Source organism: Camelus dromedarius, chromosome 19 (assembly GCF_036321535.1).
Source record: "Camelus dromedarius isolate mCamDro1 chromosome 19, mCamDro1.pat, whole genome shotgun sequence".
Classification (NCBI taxonomy): Eukaryota; Metazoa; Chordata; class Mammalia; order Artiodactyla; family Camelidae; genus Camelus; species Camelus dromedarius.
In genome coordinates, this window is record NC_087454.1 from 21483954 (window position 1) to 21499136 (window position 15183).

The 15183-nt window shown below is 54.3% G+C and overlaps 1 protein-coding gene across 2 annotated transcripts in view; it reads left to right on the top strand.

Moving 5' to 3' along the window:
• Positions 1-1417: 1417 nt before the first annotated feature.
• Positions 1418-15183, top strand: part of ITPR3 (inositol 1,4,5-trisphosphate receptor type 3) — a 64359-nt gene continuing 50593 nt past the window's right edge. The window contains exon 1 of one of the 2 annotated variants that reach the window (XM_031434911.2): positions 1418-1765. In XM_031434911.2, the coding sequence (XP_031290771.1) occupies positions 1677-1765 (89 nt within the window). In that variant the 5' untranslated portion in view covers positions 1418-1676. The remainder of the gene's footprint in view (positions 1766-15183) is intronic. The other variant, XM_010994529.3, reaches the window with a different exon arrangement.

Genomic DNA, 15183 nt, shown 5'->3' on the forward strand with positions numbered 1-15183 from the left:
CACAAATAGAACAGAAACTATCGGAGTGCAATCACAGGTCATAAGGTTAAGTATTGTTTTGTGAAACTATTGTTTAATTCTATATAGATGAAGGTGCAGATTGGTTTGATGTAAAATTTATTTGTTACTGTGAAATTTATTTGGTCCTGGTGAAAAGTCTGTAAAATACTGAACTCAGCAATCCTGAAAGTGGCCTTCCCGCCCACATTCTAGGGGTCTCGGTGAAAAAGCCACACTGTCTCTTTGCACTTAGCTTTCTCACCTCACCCCAAGTCTCTTTTTCCTGCTTCAGTTCTCAGTCCCCTCCTCCCTTTCTCCCAGGGACAAGCCTCCCCCTTCCCAGGAAGTCCGGGTTGGGGTGGGGGTTCGGAAGGGAGTAAACGTGATCGAATGGGGGTGGGGGGGCACTCCATCCCAGAAGCTAAAATAAAAGAACTAGGAAGCAAACACTCAAGCACCCGGGAACAGAATAGAAAGTAGGCGAGCTGGGGACTTGCGTTTGAGGGCAGGACTTCGTGAGCAAGAGCTTGGCGGCGACACTGCAGCGGGTCACTCCCAAAGGACCGGCACCGGCCTTGGCATTGTTGGCGCTCGGTTGCGTTATTAATTAGCTTAGGTAGCTTTCACTCCCGCCCACCTCCCTCCTTAAAAAAAAAAAAAAAGAAGAAGAAGAAGGAGGAGCCAAGAGTTTTGGAGCCAACTCCTGGAGAGGGAGCGGCTGAACTGATTCGGAAGTTGGATCTCTTTGTACACAGGAATGCGGAGAGAAAAAAACAAAACCCACCCCATTGCTTCATTTCCCCTCCAAGCGCGAGCACTTTCTATTGTGCAATGGAAAGGCTTCTCACGTTGAGAAAAATGAATCCTAATTTGCGCTGCAAAGGAATGAGCGCGTCTCTCGGGGCAAGACGGTTCTCAGCTGGGCGCGGAGGGCGACCGCGACCGGGGCGCGTTTTTTGCGCGCCGCTCAAGGTAGCGCCCGCTGGGGAGCTGGACTCCCCCTTTCGCGGGCGCCAGCACTGGCTCTCAGCGGCCCGTGGGTAGTGGAGTAGACGGTTCGGGGAACCTCGAGGGCGCAGAGCCCCCACTACCGCTGGGCCTCCCGGGGATGGCAGTTAGGCGAGTCTGGCTGGGGACTCGCTGGAGCTGGAAATCTGTCCTGGGAGCTCGCTGGAGCCCCAGGATCCCTTGGAATCGCGCGGGGCAGCCGTCCGGCCCATCGTCCGGGAGGCTGGGCTCCGGACACGCGAGGGGCGCGCTGGCGCACGTGGGTGCCCGCGGGCGGGCCGCGGGGAGGGGGGACGGGGTGTGGCTTCCCCGCCTCCCGGGCGGGATTTGCATGTGTGTGTGGCGGCCCCAGACTTCCTGCTCTTCTACGCCGCAGGTACGCGCGGGCCGGGCCGGGCCGGGCCGGGCCGAGAGGGCGGGCGGCGGGTGCGCCAAGACGTGGGCACCTCCTTACCCGGACGCCACCACCGGCTCCCGGGCCGCGCCGCGCCGCGCCGCGCCGCCTTCCGCCCCGGGGGCTGCTAACCGGCCTCGGCCGCGTCGAGCGCCGGGCTCAGAGGTGGGGGTGCGCCCCTCTCGGCCTCCCGGGTCATCTCCGCCCTCCGCACCGAGCCTGGCTGCACGCCCCTCAGCGCCCCACCGCCCCGGCTCTCCGGAGGGCCGTAGCCATGAGCGAGATGTCCAGCTTCCTCCACATCGGGGACATCGTCTCCCTGTACGCTGAGGGCTCCGTCAATGGCTTCATCAGCACTTTGGGGTGAGTGAGCGGAGTTCTAGGCGGGCGCGGGCGGGAATGGGGCGCCGTGAGCCCTGATGCCAGTTGCGGGCGTCCTGCCGCCGCCAGCCGACAGAGGATCTGAACGTCCCTAGCTTTAAAGAGCGGGGGAGCGGCTCGCCTCCTTCTTTCAGAGAAAGGAAGTGAAATGTTTGCCCAGGTAGGAGTTGGGCGCCTTGCCTCCCGTCGGAAGCCTCCACCCTCGCGCGCTCGCCTTTCTTCAGAAGGGGCGGGGAGGCCGAGACTTCCTCTGCAGGTGGTCCTTGGGCGGGGGCAGTTGGGTGACTGGGGCTTAGTTGGGGAAAGGCATCCGGGCCTGGACTTGACCGGCTCTGGGGATGGCTGATGGGTGGGTAGGCTCAGCCAGGAGCCGGAGTCCTCTAGTTACAGACCTGTCGCTCCTTTGAAGAGTCTCACCTTTTCCTCTTAGCTCTCTCCTGCCCCGCCCCCGTCACTAGGAGTGTCTTCTTAGCCCTCCCCTTCCAGGCGTCCCAGGTCCTGGCCAGCTGCCCCCTTCTCCCCGCCTCTCCCTGTCAATTTCCTGCGCAGCTCATCTGGCGCCCCTTGGTCCCTGGTCCCAGGATCTCTGGAGCACTTTACAAACATTAATTAATTCTGGCTGCCACCTCCCAGGGTCTGGATAAGCAGAGAATCAATTTAGGTCCCTGGAGAGAACCAGGCCTGAAGCTGGCATACAGCAGGGAAAGAATTAGGCAGAGAGAACGGGTTTATCTTTGGGGGAGCCGTTGAGTGAGTTGCTGGGGTTGGAGGTTAGAGTCGTTTCTCCATCTCCAGCCCAGCTTCAGGGCAGGGCCTGCTACCTTTGTCACAGTTTCAGTCTGAGGACTAGTGTTAAGTTGTCTCATCTTCCACACCACCCTCAGCTGTTTTTTTAGGATAAACCTACCCTTTTCTGCTGACCCTACTTATCTGGACTCCAGCCAGCTAACAAGGTGCCTCCTGTCCCGGAGCTTTGGGGGACAGCCTTAGCACCCTCAGCCCAGGGCTGGCTCACCCTGAGCTTGGGAGGTGGGAGTCACCTGGCTTCCCTTGGTGTCTTGTTGGGAGTTTAGCTTTAGTCCTATAGGAATGGGAATCCAATCGGATTGCCAGAGTTGGAGAGCTGGCTCAGCCTTCGGGGGACTCAGACTGGGAATTCCAGCATACCTTGCTCTTCTTATCTCATCACCCTCCAGGCCTCCTCGTTCCCCTCCCCATTCAGAGGTGGAATGCCTGCCCTTGTCCTCTTCCCACTGGGTCCTCTTCCCACTGGGTCTGACTTATCTCTTTTTTTTTTTTTTTTAAATTTTTTTGATGGGGAGATAATCAGGTTTATTTATATTTTTAATGGAAGTACTGGGGATTGAACTCAGGACCTCACGCATGCTGGGCATGCACTCTACCACTGAGCTATACCCTCCCCCCTGGATCTGGCTTCTCTTGCTCAAAAGATAGGGGTGAGCCACACCTGGCTCAGCATCTGTACAGGCCTCCCTGAGAGCAATGCCCAGGGTCCTGACAGCCCCTCTGGCCAGGGCTGCTGCTTGAGGCCCCAGCCCAGCACCGAGGAGGCACCTCTGTTAAGGTGGAGGGAAGGAGCAGAGAGTGTGGGGCTGTGGGGGACGTTGGGGCAGATGGTGGAAGCTCCCTCCTAGGGTCTGGAGGGGCTTTTGGGAAATAATCATCTCTGTTGCTTAGTGCCTGGCTCAGAGCTGTGCACCCAGTGTGGATTTTTTAAGCCCCCGTGAGATCCCTCTGAATCAAGGGAAACATCCTATTCTGCCCTCCACACAGGCCTCATCCCCTCACAAGGAATTCCCTCTACTGCTTCCTAACATAGCTCTCTCCTGCCTTGGCCCTTCCTACCCCAGGAAGCTGCTTCCTCCAGTCCAGTTTCATCCTGAAGCAGGACCTGGTGACCCCCGAGAGTCCTTCTACTCCAGGGTGCCAGTTCCTTGGGCAGACACCTCCAGCAGCTCCCAACTTTCCAGCGATGGATGCCCACCCTCCCAGTTAGGCATTCCAGCACTGGCATGTGCTGGCCCCAACTTAACTTTCTGTTGTTTTTTTTTTTCACCTCCCTCCTCACACCCCGATGCTCCGGGTGTATCACACTACTCCGGATTCGTGGAATCTGCCCTGGCTCTCTTGCTCTCGGTTTCTTAACCTTTGCTCCTGTGTTGCCCCCGCCCTTCAGCCGGTCTCCACCTGAGTAAATCTGACCCACCCTCTAAGGCCTAGCCGAGGAGGCCTCTTTTGTGAGATCCAGCCCCCCTCCCCCAACCTGGCAGAATTAACCCCTTTTCCTCTGGGCTTCGTATTGCTTTATACAAATTCCTCTCTGGTGTTAATTGTGTGGTTTTATGATTAGTTAGAGGTTTCTCTGTAGGGCCATCTAACACTGGGCACTTTGCCAGGATTAACTAATTAATTACCCAGTTCATCCTCTCAGGCGTTGTACTGGGTACTGGGGACTCAGTGGTGAGTAAGGGAGTTGTGGGTCCCTCCTCCTCAGGACTTGAGTCAATAAAGAATGATTTCTAAACACTAAGTCAGTGCCACTCTAAGTATAGTCCTTGGTTAGCAGCATCAACACACCTAGAATTTTGTTAGAAAATACAGAATCTCAGACTCTTGCCTGTCCTACTGAATCAGAATCTGCATTTTGATTTCCAGGGGATTTGGTGTCTTAAAGAGAAGTATTGCTCTATGTGATTCTCTCTCTGCTCCAACCTTGCCAGAATCTTTCTGCCTCCATCCTCAAATCTGGTCCCCTTTGCCTTCACCCTGGCTGTTGGTGCCCAAGTCTGTGAACCCTGGGGGCTGATCTGACTGAGTTCCCAGGCTATTCCAAGGGCTGGTCGAAATGAATTTGATGAAGACTGGAGTAGCTTTGATGGACAACAGGGCTGGCTCAGCCAGGAGGTGGGGAGGTGGGAAGGTGGGGCATTGGTGGAGAAGGGAGTCTGGGGCAGCCTTCAAATTCCAGCCAGGCTCGGTAGAGCAAAGAGGGGGAGGCCAATTAGAGCCGCCTGGATAATTAGAGTTCCTGGTGAAGACTGTATATTAACTCTGGGTTGGGAGGACGGGAGGGGTCTGGGGAGTGGATCCTGGAGCAGGTTGAGACCTCAGCTGGGAAGGGAAGGCAGGCCCACGCCTGTTCTTGGCAGGAGTGCATGGCCAGGGACACTGCCTTGTCCTTCATCCCGGGGTTGGGGGCAGCAGAGGCCAGGGCGACATTGGCAGATTGGGGCTTTAATATGGCTCCTGGCCAGTGGCAGTGGAGAACTGGCCCTGAGTGTACAGGGTAGGCCCCTCAGAGTCTCACACCCAGTTCCTTGAAGATCTTTTATAAGTGCCTGGAGGGGCAGCCCCCAGACCACTGGGATAAGCTGGGGAGTGCAGGTGAATTGGGGTTTGGCAGTTGAGCTCCCAAGATCGTCAGATTGCCTTTGCCCACGCATGGCTGGGCCTTGGAGCACCGTGTGGGGCTCTCAGGGCCTCTGAACCTGTGTCACCCGGGGCTGGATGATCACGGGAAGTAGAGTCAGAAGTACCCCCCTTGGGGTTCCCTGTCCCCCTTCCAGCCTGACCTGCTTCTCCAGGAGGGTGGGCACTAGACCCAGAAAATGTAGAGGTAGATGTGGAGGAAGCCCCAAGTCTTCAGGGTCAGGAGCCCCAGGGGCGTGGCTCTTCTGCCTTGTCACTAACTGCTTTGATTTTTGCAAGGCCCTGCCTTCTCAAAGTGTATTTCCGTCAGTCTGGATGTCCTCCAAGGTGCTCTTTTTGCACCTGAGAATCCCCGTGGGGTCTTTGAAAATATTCCATCTCCCAAGACCCATATCAGACCAACTGTATCAAAATTTCTAGAGCTGGGGTCTGAGGGTAAGATTTTTAAAGCTCCCCAGTGATTTTATTCTATACCTGGGGTGGGAATCCCTTCTGAGGGCTGCGAGGAAGCCTACATGTTGGGTCTGCCTGCCCCTTGGTCCAGAGAGCCCATCTTTTAGCCTTCATCAGACTTCGTCAAGTCGTTCAACAAACATCTGCCTACTATGTGCCAGGCACTGTTCTAGTCATTGGGAAATTAGTCACTGGGAAATTAGTCACTGGCAACCAAGACAAGGTGCGGTCTCTTTTAGTCTGTACAGTGGAGAGCTGGGAGAGATGGTCTGTCAGGGCCTTTTGAGCCTCAAGTCTCTGAGACACATGTAATTCCAGGAGGGGGCACCACCCCTCCAGTGCAGACTGCTTTCCCTGGGCAGATTTCAGACCTGCCCTTGGCTTTCATTTAATTGTGATTTCACTGGAATGAGATGTTGGACTTACCCTTGTCCTGTGTCCCAAGGCAGGGTCTCTGCTTGGCCAATCCATGCAGATTTTGAAAATATGTATTATTTTCCTGATTAAAAAATAATATATGCTCCATGGAGGAAATTTGAAAAACTCAAACCAAAAATGATCAGGAATACCACTGTGATTGTATGGACAGTGTTCCTAGCCTCTTATGCACTCACACACTTACAAAACGATACCACACCGCACATCTGGCCTTGTGTCCTGTCTTTTTTGTGGGAATATGTTAAGCTGTATTTTCCTGAGCCAGCCCACCACTGTTGAGGTTGCATGGTGTCCCCTGGTATGATGTTCCTTAATTTATTTAAGCTACCCTAATACTGAGCATTCAGCTTGTGTCTAAATTTTTGCCATTCTAAACAATCTGCACTGAACATCCTAGTCCACACACGCCTGAACACTTGTCCAGTTATCCGCTCAGCATAAATCCCCAGAAAGGGAAGACATATCTTTTACCTCACAGGCTCTCTCTAACTCTGCATATCACTCTGGTGGTGAAGTTGGAAACAGGGACCCTGTGGTGCAGGGGTCTGAGAGTGTTGTACTAGGGGTGTGGGGAGTAAGACCAGCCTTTGGGCCTGAGGCTGGGCCAGGCTGGGTGTGGTGGCAGTGATGGGGGTGGGTGAAGTGGAGAGAGGGGTGGTGTAGGGGTTGCCTGAGGACAGACTCGGCCCCCAGGTTCCACCACTGGGACTCCAACTCCATCAACTTTGAAGAATTCTGCTGTAGCCTCTTGCTCATGCTCTGCCCTGCCCTACATTCCTGACCCTGGGTCCCTGCCTCCTCTCCCCGACTTGGCCCAGTGGGGCTATGGGTGGGTGGGGCCGAGGCTTGGGCTGGGGGTGGGGTGATGGTGCTGGATTTTAGGGTGGGGTCACAGCAGCTTTCTGCTCTGGGAGGTTTCTGAATTTTGATACCCACCAGCACACGGCTGGAGCCCCTGCAGTCTGCCCCCAGGCCAGCTCACTACATGGAGCTGGAGGCTCCTCCCTGGAAGCGGGGGCTGTGAGAGAGGAGGAAAGTAGGCCTGAGGGGTCTCATCACAGGCCTCTGAATGTGAGCTCTGAGCCCCCCTGTCAGGCTGGTCACACGGAGGAGTGGCAATGGTACCCAGCATTTGTACCTGCAACCAGGTTCCCTGTGGTGAGGACCCCTGGCTTAACACGGCTGAACAACTTGCCAGGGGTCACGTAGCAGGAATCCACCAGAGAGGAGGCTGCAGGACTTTTCATGCCAGGGACCGTAGGGGCAGAAATGAGGCTGGGCCTTGACAACACAGTGAGCCTAGAGTGTAGGGTGAGTCTGGGGCTGGGTGGCAACATGTTGCAGAGGGGTTTCCACCTGGGGAGAAGGGCAGTAGGGACTCCTTGCAGGGGATTGAATAGGGGAGTAACATGATCCCAGTGGTATGTAAAGGTACAAATTCTTTTGGCTGGCAGGTGGGCAGAGCCCTAAGAGACAGTGAACATAACTCTTAGCCATGGGGCAGCTGCAGGTGTTTGAGGCAGACACCTGTGCATATTTGGTTCACAAATCCCTCTCCCATCACTCACTCAGCCAGCCAGCCAGCCATCACCCCTCTTCCTCTAGCCTGCAGGAGAGCCAGCCTCTCCACAGTCTGAGTCTAGAAATGAGTGTTTCTAGGTCATGAGAGGGAGGGTGAAGTCTGTCTCGGAGATGTTGCTGCTGCTGGCAGTGAGTAGACTTTACAGAGTATGTACAGCTTTGACCTATGCTGTGCCTTTGACCTCTTACTGCCAGCCAGAGGCATAAATATAATTTATAAAAAGTAGAGAGAACCACTTAGAAAACCCAAGTGCCCACCACCTAGACTTAATAATCGCTCACATCTTGCCATATTTGCTATATTTATTTTTTGCTGAAGTCTTCATGGTAAATTACATACATTGCATGTTTTCGCCTCTAAATACTTCACTTTCCATCTCTAAGAGATAGGATATGTTCCTGGGTAACCACAGTATTGTTATCACACCAATTAGTAATTTCCTAATAGCATCCAATGCCCAATCCATAGTCAGATACACTCCACTGTTCTTAGTCTGACCTTGACCACTGGTTTCTTTAAATCAGGATCCAATTAAGGCCCACGTGTTACATTTGATTCTTATGCATCTTAAATCTCCTTTAATCTAAAACAGTGCCCTGCTCCCACTTGCTTCTTTCCCACCCTGATATACACTTAGTTCCTGATGGGGAGGTTGTGGGGAGACTGCAGACTGTCTCACCTTCTGGAGTTGTCAGGGCTGCTTTTGCTGCTGTTTCCAGAGAGCTCTGCAGAGGTCTGGATCCAGATGGGCCGGGCCTCAGGACTGCCTTGCTGAGGCTCCTCCAGCCTCAGTTACTATGTCAGCCGGGACAGGCTGTGAGCCCAGTTCCTGGATAGAGAGCAGGCAGGAAGCCTGGGCCCAGCAAGGCCAACGTAGGAGATGTGGGTGGGCTGGGTAGTCCACGGTTGCCCCTCTTCTCTGTCTCTTCTCAGCATCTCCTCTTGTCTCTCCTGCTCCCCATCCCTCTTTTCCTTGGCCTAGTTGACATTTCTTCCCGTGCTCCTGGCAGCACAGCTGAGAACCCAGGATCCGCCAGAGCCCATCCTGTCCTGAGAGCCAGAAATCTGAGCCTGCAGGCAGAGGCAGCGCCCCAAAGTCTTGCTCCCTGGCCAAGGGCCTTTGTTTCTGTCCGGCCAAGTTTACTCACTTTTGCTGCCTCCATTCCTCACTGGAGAGATTCTTGGGGTTCCCTGAGTCTATGGCTTACTGTCCTTTCTAGACTTAAGCTCTCTGAAGGGATAAGCCATGCTTGTTTTAAATTCCATGTACTGGTCCCTTCGGTGGCTCATGGTGGATCCTTGGTAACGACAGACACGTAGAGGTTGAGTAAATGGATATTTTTGCAGGGATGCAGAAGTGAATTTCTTTTCTCTGATGAGCCAGGGATCCCAACCAGTGAACCTGGGTTCCTCTTGCAACATTCCTCCTCACTCCCACCTAATGAGTGTGATTTTGGGTATTTCGGGAGGGGGAATCCAAGGCCCCCATCCACAACCAGCCAATCCCAGCATTCTGACAGTGCCTGCTTTGGGAGTGGCCTTCCATAGGTCTGGCCTAGATCTGTGGGGTGGTGGCCAGTGCCCTGGGCTGGGAGTCAGGAGATCTGGGGTCTGGAACTGGCTGTTCCTTTAACTTGTGTGACCTGAGCTCATTAGTTTCCCCCTCCAGCCTCTTTTCCAGGCTAGATTAGGGAAGGGCTGTCTAGGGACCCTTGGGGATTTCTCCAGTCTGGATTCCTCATCCCTTGGCTGCTCAAATGCTGGCCAAACTAGTAGGTGCAGGCTTTGATTCCAGCTCCTCTGATACTCACTTGCCCCACTTCTAGCTCCCTTCTTCCTCCTCCTTATCTAATCTGAACAGACAGCCCTGACCCGCCCCACTGTCTTTTCCATGGCTCCCACATGGATCTCAAAGTCCACCCTGGGCAGAATGGGGCCAGCCAGGTCCCTGGATGCATCTGCCTTCCCCTCTTCCCTCAGACCAAGGTCTTGGGGTGCAGATCCCATGGACATTTCAGGGACAATACCTTCCTCCACATCCTTCTAGAGTAGAGTTGTCAGCCAGCTCCTATTCATAGGGTCCAGGGCAGGCCTTCCCACAGGCTTCCTGCCAGACCCTGTCTGCCCTTACCCCATCTTCTTGCCTACTCTACTGATGCCCTATTGGGGCCTGCACAGTGCAGGCTCAAACCTATCTTGTGTTTCCCAACAGATGGAAGGCTCACAGCAGACTGTCGTCAGGACTTCCAAGTGTCTGTTAGGCTGGTGGGGGTGGAGGAGTGGAGGGTGGTTTGCACAGGTGTAGGACATGGCTCCTGTCCTCACACACTCAGCATGGTGGGCAGAAAGGTGGGGGGTCATACCCCGCACATAATCCCTTGGCAGTAAGGTTTTGTTGAACCCGTGGAGCCCTAAATTGTACTTGTGCCAACTACTACCAGCTGTGTGGCCCCAGGTGGTACCTTCTGTGTGAACCTTATGCTGGACTGTGCTAAGAATAGAATGAGGTAATGGATGTAAAAACGATTTATAAGTTAAACGTGTTCTGCCCATTGGACGGTCAGTTTTTCTAAGGTGATCTTGGCTGGAGTGCCACAGTCTTTAGATGAGAGGCGATGCCTGCGGTAGAAATGGGCAGGGAACTCTGCAGGAAGGAGCTTAAGGGGCCTTGAAGATGGCAGGACTCGGAGGGGACCTCTGCATGTGCAAAGTCGTGGTGGTGGATCAGCGAGATCAGAGGGCTGGCAGAACATGGGAGTAGGCCCTTCCTGGGATCTTGGGCGGAGATGGAGGCGCTCAGGAGGGGAGGGGGACGGTGAAGCAACTTCTGGATAGCCCGGTTCTGGTTACAATGCCAGGTGTGCATCGGAAGCCGGACACCTGTGACCAGGCTAATATAATCAACACAGATGCCTCCACCACGAGGGAAAGTGAGGGGGGTTACGGCCCAGGGCGTGGGTGCCATCAGGTGAGGAGGGGTCCCCCAGGGCCGCCCTCCGCGGGCAGCCGAGCCGGGCCAGGGAGGAAAGCGAGGGCGCAGGCGGCTGGTCCCGCGCCCGCCCCCCCGCCGCCTCAAGGCGCGCCTGGCCCAGGCCCAGAGTCCTAGCAGCGGCTTGTAGTCGGCAGGCCGGGGCGAGGCCGCGCTCGCATTCCCTCGGTGGCGCAGCTGGGGCGACGGCCACACGCGGGGCGGCGAGTTTCGCTTGGCGGCGGGGGCGAGGCCCCGGCGGGCGGAGAGTGCGCTGCTGCCTCTGCGCTTGGGTCGGGTCTTGGCGGGCCGGGGGTGGGGTCTCGGCAGGCCGGGGCGGGGCCGGGGTGCTCGGCGACCCCCGTACGGCTGCTCCACCCACCCACAGGGACAGAAGACCCTGCCGGGCCCTTTGAGGCTCCCCTTTCATCAGAGCTTAGCTGTCTGGTGTCCTGGCCCTCCTCGGGCTTCGCTCTGGCCTTGAGTCTCCCTGCAGCCCATCTGATAATCAGGCTTTCCTGCTTATCTGTTAATAGCGATGTCAATAGCCGTCCCCTTCTGCCGGATAGCATCTTCTTGGGATGCCTCAATCCTAAGGAGTACGTTCAGAGTAATGGAAGGGAGGCTTTTGCGGGGGCGCTTAGGGACATTCTGGACTCCCTAAACATCCTGCTGATGCTGCCCTAAGCATCAGATAGGAAATGAAAAGCTGGGGAGGGCGAGGTACCATCCCTTAGAGGATGCAGGGTAGGGGTGCAGAATGTTCCCAGACAATGTTGATTTTGCTCATCTAGGATCCAGACTTGGAGGAAGGAGGGTATGGAATGCTGGAGGCAGGAGGAAGCTCTGAAAGTCTCATCTTCCTGACCTTGTTTTCCAGTACCTTCTGGGAGCCCCCTGCCTTTTTTACCCTCCCACATGTCTTCTTCCCTGTTCTGGCCCCTCATACAGACTATTGTTGTCCCCTCTTGGCTGCAGGTCTGGGATGTTTTCCTTCCCAATCTTGTTGAAATTCTCCTCCTGGAGGCTATGCTCCCCTCCTGACCAATCCCTCTGCATCTCTAAGTGGCTTCAGCTTGTACTCCCCAATGTGCTCTGCTTTGTAGCCCACCGGGCACTGGAGAGGGGCTGAGTTGGAGACATCAGGGCTTCAGAAGCTCTGCCAGAGTGGGCGGGGACAGATGGACATCCACATAATGACCAGGCGGACATGTGCCAGGGGGATTAGGAAAAGCACCCCAGGCATCCTAATTTGCATGTCTTTTTCCTGCAAGTGTGACCTAGACAAGGAGTTCCCAGTGGAGGGATGGGTTTTTTCCTCAGACTGGGAGTCTCTGAGGAGGTGGCCTCCACAGGGCCTTGTGCACTGATCAAGATGGGGGCTGTGGGGGGGGCTCCCCCAGCCTCTCCTCAGTTGCACTGACTTCCATGATGCCTTGTGGCTGTCCAGCAGCCCTGGCAGTGCAGGTCCCAGGCTCTGGCCAGCGCTTTCTCTCCTCCCCTACCAAAACTTCCCTACCAAAACTTATCCATCACGTGTTCCCTCCCCTCAGGGCTTTGCCAAGAGACAAGGAGCTAATCTGATTCACTCATGTCTTACAGGAAATTCAATGAATTATTCAAGGCTCTGCATAGTTCCTGCCTCTTCTTTCACACCTTTTCTGATTGGTCGGGCTCTGCCCTCTCCCTTCCTGGGACAGAATCCACAGCTGGTACCACAGTTGGCACTGTGCATATTCCTTATATCATTAACTCTTCTGAGTATATGACTTGTCTTCTCAATGAGATTTTCAGCTCCTTGAGGCAGGGACTTCTTCCCTCTGCAGCTAGTTAAAATGATTAATTCACTCAATATGTATTTTGTGTGTGCCCGCTCTGCGCCAGGCAGATGGTCCAGATGCTGAGGATGCAGAAGGAAGCCAAATAGACACATCCCTGTCCTCACAGATCTTCCATCCCAGGTTGGGGGAAGGGGTTAGTAACCCAACTAAGTAAAATATATAGCAGGCCGGGTGGTTATATGGAGAACAGTGAGGCAGCAAGGAGGATAAGTGTGGGAAGAAACAGTTTACAATTTTAAAAAGGATAGAGAGCGAGGGTGTCAGGAGGAATGGGTCATTTGAGCCAAAATCTGAAGGAGGTGAGGGAGGGACCTAGGGGGGTGTCTGAGGGCAGAGAGTTCCAGAGGGAAGAGGCAGTGTCAAGTCTCCTGGAAGGCTGTGGAGCCTGGAGTGGGGAAGAGTGGGTGAGGGGCAGGGGGAGGACATGAGGCCTGAGAGGTGACGGGGTGGGTCATGCAGGGTCTTTCAGGCCATTGCGAATTCTTGGCTTGTTCTCTGAGGTGAGTGTTTCTGGAGGGTTTGGTGAAGACCCCTGCCCTGATTTGACTTACCTTTTAAAGGGGTCTCTCTGTTGCTCTGTGGGAAATAGGCTGTAGGGGGAGAAAAGGAGGTGTCAGGAGGCCAATGAGGGGGCAGTTACATCCAGAGATGTAACATCCAGAGAGCCGCTGGGGAGCCGGCCCAGTGGTGTTGGACCAGGTGGTGGTGGCAGCATGATGAAAAGATGTCAGATTCCACATGTATTTTGAAGATAGAGCCCACAGGGTTTCCTCCCAGATTCGGTGTGAGGGATGAGTAGAAGAGAGGACCAAGGATTGGTCCAAGGTTTTTGGCCCAAGCAACTGGAAAGATGGAGTTGCCATCATCTGAGATGGGGATGACTTCAAGAAGAAGAGCACATTTAGGGGGAAGACCTGGAGCTCGGTTTTGAACACACTGAGTTTGAGATGCATGTGGACATCCAGGTGGAGATGTGGAGTGGGCGTTTACATCTACGAATCTAGAGTTTGGGGGAAGAGGGTGGCGGAGGTGGATGGGGGAGTCAACAGTGAATGTATAAGTGGTGCTTTGAACTCACGTGCGTGGCTGAGATGACCAAGGGCGTGAGTGCAGATGGAGAAGGGGAGAGGCCAAGGACTGAGCTGGAGGCCAGGGATGGGGAAGGAGACCCAGTGGGTCCTCACAGCAAGCCGCTCTCTCCCCTCCCATCACTGTGAGGTCCCCGCACAGCAGCCACACATCCTGGCTTCAAAGCCCAGCTCTGCTGCTTGCTGGCTGTGGGTCTCTGGCCAGATTGTTTAACCTCTCCATACTCTGATTTTCCTACCTGCAAAATGGAAATAATAACAAAGTAGATTTAGAAAATTAAATAATACAAGAAAACATTTGAAACAAAATTCTGCTTGCTATTATTATTATTATTATTATTATTATTATTATTATTATTATTATTATTATTATTATTATTATTATTATTATTATTATTATTATTATCTGCATCATAAAAAGTGCTGGTGCTTCCGAAGGGAAAAATCCAGGATCCTGTCGTCAAGGAACTCTCAGTGTAGACATGGGAAGTAGTCGCAGTAGAAAGAGACACGGCAGTGGGAGAGGACAGGACCAGGTGCTGCAGGAACACAGGGGGAGGGCGACGAGGGAGGGACGGCACTGGCCAAGGAAGGCTTCACAGAATGGGAAGGGCTGAAGGTAGAAAAAGGAAGGAAGGTCTGCCAGGCCTGGGGCTTGGAGGGGAGCCAGGGTGGGCTGGGCATGAGGGGATTGCTGGCTGCTGGGACCACTTTGGTAGAGATGAGAGCTCCAGGGACCATGGGATCACCTGGAGGTTTAGTACAGCAGGGGCAAGGAAGTTGTGAAGCTAGCTAGGGAGTGGGTGGAGGTCAGATCACAAAAGGCCTTGGTAGCCAATCCAAGGAGGGGAGGAACAGAAGAAGGCTTTGGAATTAGCTCTGTGACTTCAGACCAATTATTTAATCTTCAAACCCAGTTTCCTCCTCTGTAGAATGGTGCTCATGACTAGCCCCTTGTGGGGAAGTTGGTGAGAATTCAGAGGCAGCGGTTGCGAGGTGCTGAGTTACAGCTGGCCTCTGAAATGGTGGTTCATCACCATCCCTCCATCCTAGAGGCGAGAGTGGCACTGAAGAATGTAGGAATGGATGGATGGACAGATGGGTGGGTGGGTGGATGTTCTCTGGAGACTCAGGATTAACCCCAGCCATGGCTGTAAGGGAAGGATTTCTGGTCACAGAGGAGGGTATGAAATGGGCCTGACTGAGGTCGGGAAGGTGCAGTCTTCATTGTCCTGTCTTTGAGACCCGAAAGCCTGTTCCCCTAGTTTGGTGTCTCATAAGCTTCTCTCATCTGTCCACCCAGCTTTATTCTCTCTCCTTCTGTTTCTTATCCTGTTTATCTTCCTGACTCTGTGTTTTCTGTCTCTATGTCTTTATCCCCCTCCCTTGCTCTAATTCTCCCTTCCTGTCCATGTCTCTGTCTCTTGGTCCCTTTCTGTCTCTCCCTCCTCCATTGCCCACTGCCCTTTCAGGTCTGGGCAGGATTCAGAGTTATGACGGGAGTTACAGTGTGGGACAACCCAGACTGGCAGCAGACCCCCATGGGACAGCTCCGGCTCTGGCCAAGGGGTCAGGGGCAG